The sequence below is a fragment of the Erigeron canadensis genome, chromosome 3 (assembly GCF_010389155.1).
Source record: "Erigeron canadensis isolate Cc75 chromosome 3, C_canadensis_v1, whole genome shotgun sequence".
NCBI lineage: Eukaryota > Viridiplantae > Streptophyta > Magnoliopsida > Asterales > Asteraceae > Erigeron > Erigeron canadensis.
Genome location: NC_057763.1, coordinates 7,820,461 through 7,828,681, shown reverse-complemented (window position 1 = coordinate 7,828,681; position 8,221 = coordinate 7,820,461). Strand labels below are relative to the sequence as shown.

The 8,221-nt window shown below is 35.2% G+C and overlaps 2 protein-coding genes across 2 annotated transcripts; one reads left to right on the top strand and one right to left on the bottom strand.

The window, feature by feature from the left end:
- The first annotated feature begins 1,499 nt into the window (after positions 1-1,499).
- Positions 1,500-3,762, top strand: LOC122592550 (kaempferol 3-O-beta-D-galactosyltransferase-like). Its single transcript, XM_043764809.1, has 2 exons — positions 1,500-2,051; positions 2,736-3,762. The coding sequence occupies exons 1-2, from the start codon at positions 1,550-1,552 to the stop codon at positions 3,626-3,628; spliced, it is 1,395 nt and encodes a 464-aa protein (XP_043620744.1). The 5' UTR covers positions 1,500-1,549; the 3' UTR covers positions 3,629-3,762.
- A 1,108-nt stretch (positions 3,763-4,870) lies between these two features.
- Positions 4,871-6,803, bottom strand: LOC122592936 (chlorophyllase-2-like). Its single transcript, XM_043765270.1, has 2 exons — positions 6,500-6,803; positions 4,871-5,629 (listed from the first exon to the last, which is right to left on the bottom strand). The coding sequence occupies exons 1-2, from the start codon at positions 6,743-6,745 to the stop codon at positions 4,952-4,954; spliced, it is 924 nt and encodes a 307-aa protein (XP_043621205.1). The 5' UTR covers positions 6,746-6,803; the 3' UTR covers positions 4,871-4,951.
- Between the last annotated feature and the right edge of the window lie 1,418 nt (positions 6,804-8,221).

Genomic DNA, 8,221 nt, shown 5'->3' with positions numbered 1-8,221 from the left:
AAAATGATGTTTCGCACTGATACCACATGTAGATAACACGGTTTCAGCATCGGATTCACATATTCAATTGCAGATTTTGTGTGTGTGTGTGTTCTTGGTGTTTTAGTGTGTGTTTCTTGAGAGATAGAGAGAGAGGGAAAGAGGAATGATTGGAATTAAGTGTGTGTAATTGTTACAGGAATGAAGTAAATGGGTGAAAAGCTTATGATTTCTAAGGAGAGAGGGAGTATTTATAGTCTAACTATACATTTATGCTAATTATCGCATCTAGTCCCTCATCCTTATAAATCATTTAACTATGACTTACCAACAAGTAAGTCCACTAACTTAAATTACAATTTATCATTATTTTTGGATTTCTAACATTTAGCTAAATTTTAGAAGAATTAATCATTTCCTAACAAATTTGAGTTGCGCTTTGTGCTAAATATATAATTTGTATATCTATACTATATTATAAAGCAAAAAATCTCTAGATTTTCAACATTTAACTTAAATTTTTCAATATTGATTTTAAGTACTTTCCCAAAATGTCTCTCTCATCTAATCTATATTTATCTAAAATAACTATAATACGTTTTCTCTCTCCTCAAATCCCAACCAATTATATTTTCTCTCTCCTTCATAAATCATTTATTCCTCCAATTCATTCAAAATCTTTTATCTCAAAAACCGTACAACGATAAATTATAAAAGTTATATGGTTGTTTCTTAAAATTTCATGCTCTTTCATTAGAATGGTCATTCGATATACTTTCGACGAATTTTTAAATCCGACGGCGGAACCCGTATGGTTAAGGCATTTGGTTATCACACTCTATAACCTATCACCTATTACAATCTATGACCTATCACTCTATCATCTCACCGCCGTAACGCACGGATACTTGATCTCGTATAAATAAATAAAAATCTCATATATATATGTTGACACATGGCTGATAAAATGTTAAGATTTGGTTGAATCTATCTATCAATACAAATACAAATTTCATAAAAAAAAAAATTAGGTTTTTAAATTCTTATTGTGTTCTTAATTGATTGCCCCATATCAAATTAATCACATATAACATTTCTCTTAATCTTAGTTATAATCATAAAATCACTAGAACAGTAGGTTGGATCATGTTTCTCTCGTATATATCAAGTGAAAATCCATTGGAATTGCATAATTAACAATTCACGTGGTCAAGATGATTTCATCTATATATATCTGTCACTTCTACCAGATTATTAGCCTTTTTTAATGCTTTGTTTGTTATTTTAGCCGATATGAATACCTTAGTTTATATAAATAAAAAAAATCCTCTTATTCAACTTTTGTTCTATATTTATGTGTTTTCATTGTCTTGTGGGCCATAAAACTTAATTAGAGGATGAGGACCAACGTGTTCCAACAACCGGGTTGGTCACCTTATGAATTCAATGAGCCATCTCCCAACCCACATTCTATATATATGTGTCTTTTAAACTTTTACAACTATCACGAGACAACCAACAATCACCCACTTTCCTTCTACCCAACTTTTCTCTCGATTACGACGGCCAAATGGAGATCAATAGCAACCGCAATGAAGGCATACCGAAGAGGCATGTCGCGGTTTTCGTATTTCCATTTTCTTCACACCCTCCACTTCTTTTAACCCTTGTCCGTATGCTAGCTTCCGCGGCCCCTAACGTCATTTTTTCATTCTTTGGCACTGCAAAGTCTAACCAAGCCTTATTCTCTGATCAAAAATACAACAATATACGTCCATATGATGTATCGGATGGCATACCTAAAGATTATGTTTTCATGGGCAAGCCCCAAGAGGATATAAACTTATTTTTGGCAGTGGCTGAAGAGGAGTTTAGGAAGGGCGTTAAAGTGGTGGAAAAAGATATTGGGCTCAAGATTGGTTGTCTTTTGGTTGACTCTTTTTTTTGGTTTTTGGCTGATATGGCTGATGAAATGAGCATTCCTTGGGTGTCGTTTTGGACTGCTGGGGCTAATTCACTCTCTGCACATTTTTATACTGATCTTATAAGGCAAAAGTATGATGAAATCAAAGGTAAGTGTTATTATTAGTTTTGTTTGTGTGGTGAATTGTCTTAAAAAAAAAACGTATTTTGTTATTGCTAATGGGTTGTCATTAACGTGCTTAAAGGATTTTGATATGTTTATGCACTATTACAACAGCTCGGGTGGCTTTCAAATTATTTGTTAAAAGTTAAGGATCTAGTTACAAAACCTAAGTGTAGATACTTGATAATCCAAAACACCGAAAAAGGAAAAAAAAAAAAAATTCAGAAGAAATCAACAATATGGACGGGGTGGCATATAGTTGGGGCCCGGAGCCCAATTACTTTATTTGGCACTTTGGCAGTACTGCAGTAATGTCTCTTACAAGTTACAATTAGATTCGAAATAGGACGAAAATTTGTACTATCGATTGGGAGTTTGAGACGAATTGACTTATGATCCAAATGCTCCGTAACTCCACTTTATACATTTTGTTCTAGCTGTCTTGTTAGATTTACCAATTTACTGCCCTTCCAAATAAAAAAGTAGTTCTAAAATATTGACATAATTAAACTATGAGCCTATAAGTTTCACTTGAATATCCGTCTAAATCAAAGATAAATATGGAGAAAAATTGGTCTACGACATGCTTTACCGCACGAATTAAGTTTATAGTAAATCATTATTTCACATATTAATATGCTTTCGTTTCTGGTAAAATCTACATGGGCAGGGACCGTAGGGCCTGATGATGAAATTGCCGACTTGATTCCTGGCCTCAAGACAGTTCGAATAAGTGACTTACCAGGGGAAGTCGTTCTTGGAAACCTTGAATCGCCGTTCTCAACCATGCTACATAAGATGGCAAGGTCCCTGCCTAGAGCGACTGCTGTTCCCATAAACTCTTTTGACGAATTAGACCCTGAACTCAACAAAAACCTCTCTTCACAATTCAACAATTTCCTCAACATTGGCCCCTTCAATCTCATATCTAAAGAAAATTCGCTGTCCAAAGTTGATGAATTCTCTTGCCTTTCTTGGTTAGATAATCAAAAGCCAAGATCGGTTGCCTACATCTGCTTTGGGACGTTCTTCAAACCTCCACCTCACGAGCTAGTGGAGTTGGCTGAAGCACTAGAAGAGACCCAAACCTCGTTTCTTTGGTCAATAAAGAGTGATTCCAATAAGCATTTTCCTAAAGGATTTTTGGAGAGAATATGTGCTAATGGGACTGGAAAGGTTGTACCGTGGGCACCACAGATACAAGTCTTGGAGCATTCCGCAATAGGGGTGTTTATAACACATGGTGGATGGAATTCTATGTTGGAGAGTTTGGGAGTTGGTGTCCCTATGATATGCAGGCCGTTTGTGGGCGATCAACAATTAAATACTTGGATGATTGAGAGAGTTTGGGGGATTGGTGCGAAGATTGAAGGAGGGAGATTCACCAAACATGGAACTGCTTGTGCTTTGAAACAATTCTTATCATCTAATGAATTGTCAATAGGACGGAAAAAGAGAATTGAAGCATTGAAAGAATTGGCTCATAAGGCTGTTGAGCCAAATGGAGGTTCTACTAAAAATTTCAAAACTTTAGTGGATATGATCACCAGTGCCACCCTTTGATATGTTGTGCTAGCTATGGTGTTTTGTAATAAGAGGGCGATAGTAAATCTACATAAGAGGGCGATAGTAAATCTACAATAATTTTTATTTCATAGACAATAAGTATATTCATGCCACAGTATAATTCACTACTATCTCAAACAGTTATTGGTTAAGTTTTAGAACTGTTTAAGTTTAAGGTTAAGCTTAAGTTTAACTTTTTGTGTTATTCTTACTTATTTTTGGGATTAATCATTTTCATTAAGATTGTGTTTCTTTTATTAGCTATTTCTAATGTGAATAAAAGTTAAAAGTTACTTCTTTCTATGACCTAAAACACAATCTTACAAGCATAACTTTTCTATGCTTATGGAGCTAACAGCTCGAGTCTGCAGTCAGCTTTATATGCATGTATGGAAAGCCCTCGACTAGAATATGTTTCAAGAGCCAAATTTCTCATCTAAGCCTCCCATTAATACATCTTTCCCTAGTTAGGCCTATTGAAGATGTTTAATTATGTTTATACTTCTTAGAATTACTTCATTATCTTATGGTTAATTAAATCGAGCATACTTGTTCTCCTATTACAATTCTCCTTGCTGAAACAGATCGATCTCAAAACCACTACAGATCTCTACCCTTCCTGTCGGTCACGACCACCATATTTGCATTGCCTCTCTGTCTTCTCAATTTCGATAGCTTTCAACTCTCTACCAAAAGGTCAGATTATCCTAATATTTACCATCAACTTTCGAAAATTCGAATAAAAAGTTGATTATAAATTGACAAGAAATAAACATGAAATTTTTAAGAGGCAGATCTTTAGTTAATTTAGCAATATAACCTGTGCTTGGGTAACAACCACTAATCAAGATCTCAAATGATCATGTTTCTTGCCCACAATGGGTGAAATTTCATGAGCATCATTAAGGTTAAGACTGCTGAATTACAATGTCAATTAATTAAATTAAGTCAAATTAACCAAGATTTGCCAAAACTTGGTTCATAATAGAAATTCCAATTTCTTGAGCTGATCAGAACAGCTTATATGAGCATTATGAACTTGTCAATATACTCCCATTAAAAAAAATTAAAACAATTTTTTCAATACTACACAAGAAACTTAAACTTATTTGATTAATTAAACATGTTTGAATATTTAAAATCTACTGGGCAAATTGCAATTGCTTGTATGATCAACATTAACCAGACATTCAAAGTAGGGAATTAACTTCCTGAAGGATAAAAGAATTTGAGAAGCAATTCAATAAAAAAGTCGAAATGGCAAGGTATGCTTGATATTAAAGTCAACATCCTTCCAATAACTATGATAGATCAAAATCATCAAACCAGAAAATCAACTTGCTGGAGCACAACAGGTGTATTTTCATTATCTTTTATGCCCATCAAATAACTAAAATTCCCTCCCAAATAAGCTTTCAAGAAAGCAACCACAACCCCTCCAACAAATCTTCTCATTGGTTCCCTAGACTTTCCATTCTTACACAAACAATGAGTAGCCTTCCCTCTAATCCCTTTAGTCTCATCATCGAGCATATCAAGATGCCCGTAATCTTTTGCAACAAAATAACAAGCTGGTTTACAACACTCGTTGTAAAAGTCTTCGTGGTTTACCCCTTTTGGAGCACAAGCTGGAAACAGAGTATTTTTTCTGACTTCCCCAAGACCTGTACCAATGACCATCACTGGCATGCCAATGTTAAATGAATGTGGAATGTAAGTAAGAACTTTCGGTGGAGTTTGTATCCCCTTATCCATTCCATCAACCGGATCAATCCCGATTAGTAAAGAAAATTTCAACTTCAAGTCGGTTTTGACTCTATTCAATGCAAGGGCAAAGGCAACTTTTCCTCCACGGCTGTGGCCAGCTAGTCCTAGCTTTGTTAGGTTGGCATTTACTTGAGATGGAAGAAGCTGTTGAAGTCCTTCAGGTAGCCAGTTGGTTATTTCAGCAACGTATGCGACCTCTTTAGTTGCATCTGGTCCTGCTACTGAATATAACTATCACATTATACCAAAAAGAAATTGATTATGCATTCATTTTCATGATACTTGTGCATTTCATTTCCGCTTATAAAGAATTGTGAGAATTCAAAGCTTTGATTGTATACATATACACTGGTGTTAAAATTCGTAAAATAAATATTATATTTCCAGCTAGTGAATGCTTAGACCATCTCTAGTGGTACCAGGTTTTCGGCCCCAAATTGTCACCTTACATGAGTATCTCAAAGACAAATTAAGCTGGTTAAACTAATGCTTTAAGCCAAAATTCATTTTTTTTTTTAACAACAGCCTGATATGATGCTGGATACTCCGCACACGGCGCCCCGATGGCTAAAAGTACGCACCAACTGGACTAACCCAAAAGCATGGAGCCCCTAGCCCACTTAACTCAATGTTCTGGGAAAACCCACTAACCTGTCCCTCCATAGGCACTACAACGGATTAATGGTAAAACCCGGTGGAATATTAGACTTGAACATAGGCCTCTGAAGTCAACCTTCATTGGTTGACTCCCTTGCCAATCCTTCTATACATACCGCCGTTCTAAGGAAAAAAAAAAATTATCTATACATACCAGCTAATTTGGCCTCTCAATTATTTCTCACGTGTTGAATTTGAATAATTACTCGATTAGTTCTATATGGTATTATGGTGTATTTAGCACAATCTCATCAAGACAGTAAAAAAATAGAAGCCACTTTTGGAGAATGTATAAATCAAATTTTACATAGGGGATATATCTAATAATGTACAGCACTACAGCATCTACCAACACATATGTTGTGACAACTATTATATATGATAGATAACTAAAAACAAGATTAAAACCAAACAAAAAAAGCGAAAAAGGGTAATGAAAGAAACCTGGGGTACGACAAGTACGAAGCCATGGGAAGCAATTTGATGGCTAAGCTGGGAATAAAAGGAATTATTAAGAAGATAACCATGTAGTAAAATCAATACTGGATATTCTCCAGCTTCTAATGGTGTAAATATTAACAATGGTTTTGGAGTGACAGTGTCTGCTGGTTTCACAAGCTTTGTCTCATACTCACCAATGGCAAACACATCTATTTGTGAACATACAGAAACTGAAGAAGTAGACATCATATATTAGAATGAAGTTTTAAAGGCTTTATTTGTTATGTTGGGATATTTGTAAGTTGATTTTTGGTTGATTAGGATAACGTTAAGTGCTTTTTTTTTTGTGGTATTTATAGCCCCACATTGATGTTTAGTGGAAAAGCAAAATGTATGGGGTTGGATTTTTGTCAAATCCTTGGTTAAAAAGTCAAGTGTGTTGCTATAATAATCTGAACATGATGCAATATATGTTGTACTCTTTGATGGAAAATAAATATTCCAACGGTAAACACAAATGCAGAATAACCTTTTTGTTTGGCAACACTTTCCCGGTTCGTATGAACCTATGAAGAAACTAACAAATAGAGAATATCAAATGCAATCAAAACAACACCTAAGGGTAATAAAATCAACAACCAATAGTATACACAAAGACAAGAGCTTTTAACGTAATAAACCTATTAAAATGAGAGTAAAACTCACTGAACCCTTAGGTCGCTTAAAATCCACCACCATCAATAATAGAACTATAGAATCAGACCTTCCCTAGATATATTAGAGGCATACAATAATTACTTAGAAATAAAGTATCAAGATCTATGGAAACAAAACAAAGAAAAAAAATGAACAATACTATCAGTTTTTCTCTCTCGAGTTTCAGGGACAAATTTAACAGTCCAAATATTGGCCCAAATGCTTTGAAGCTATTATCCAAGAATGAAAACCATCTAACGGTTCAATATCTGGAGATCGACGTCATTCTAGGTTGTTTTAGGTAAAAAAAGAGTTGATGAAAAATCTCCCATTTGATCTCTCTCTTTATATTGTTGTCTAAATAATGATAGTGGCCGCCAAAACTTGTTAAGTATAATACTTCTCCCTTCCGAAGTTAACACAAACCATTGGCTTTACAGTTGGGCAACTTGACAGGCTTTTCTTCATGGGCTAAAGAAAACTATGAACAAAGCTAACTCTATGTGTTAACACCAAGGTATCTTTCCTAGGGAGTATTTGGTGCCAGTTGCCACTCATCAAATTTCGATAAGGTTGAGAGGTGCAAGGCGTCCTCAAACACGCCTAGTTTGGGCCCACACATTTCACACGCAGTTTCTCCGTCACTTTTCCCATGCCCTCCGCTTGTTTTTGACCAAGAACACCCCGCGGGGCACTGTTTCAGGCGTTCCCGGGGTATTCCGGAACGTTCTAGGGTATTCTGAGGGTAAAAAAGTAAAATTTAACACTGAGAGCCTTGCTCGGTTTAGTCTAAAAGGCAGTTAGCCATATGTTTTGAGTTCCTAACTCTATTTGTTAATAGGGGAAGGAAATATGAGGCTGTTAGAAATTTAAGTTGGGTGAAAAACCCCTCACATACTTTTTTTTAAACCATAAAAATCATAGAGGACCAAACATTTATTCAAAATATTAAAATATTAGTATGTGAAAGATTTTTCACCCAAATTAAATGTTTAACATTCTCACTTTTCTCAAGTTAACATGTCCATC

Excerpts from the sequence above, each read along its gene's own strand:
- LOC122592550 (XM_043764809.1), top strand. The coding sequence starts at position 1,550 with ATGGAGATCAATAGCAACCGCAATGAAGGCATACCGAAGAGGCATGTC. Across the intron at positions 2,052-2,735 it reads AAAGTATGATGAAATCAAAG|GGACCGTAGGGCCTGATGAT; the intron begins GTAAGTGTTATT and ends CTACATGGGCAG.
- LOC122592936 (XM_043765270.1), bottom strand. The coding sequence starts at position 6,745 with ATGATGTCTACTTCTTCAGTTTCTGTATGTTCACAAATAGATGTGTTT. Across the intron at positions 5,630-6,499 it reads TCGTACTTGTCGTACCCCAG|TTATATTCAGTAGCAGGACC; the intron begins GTTTCTTTCATT and ends ATAATGTGATAG.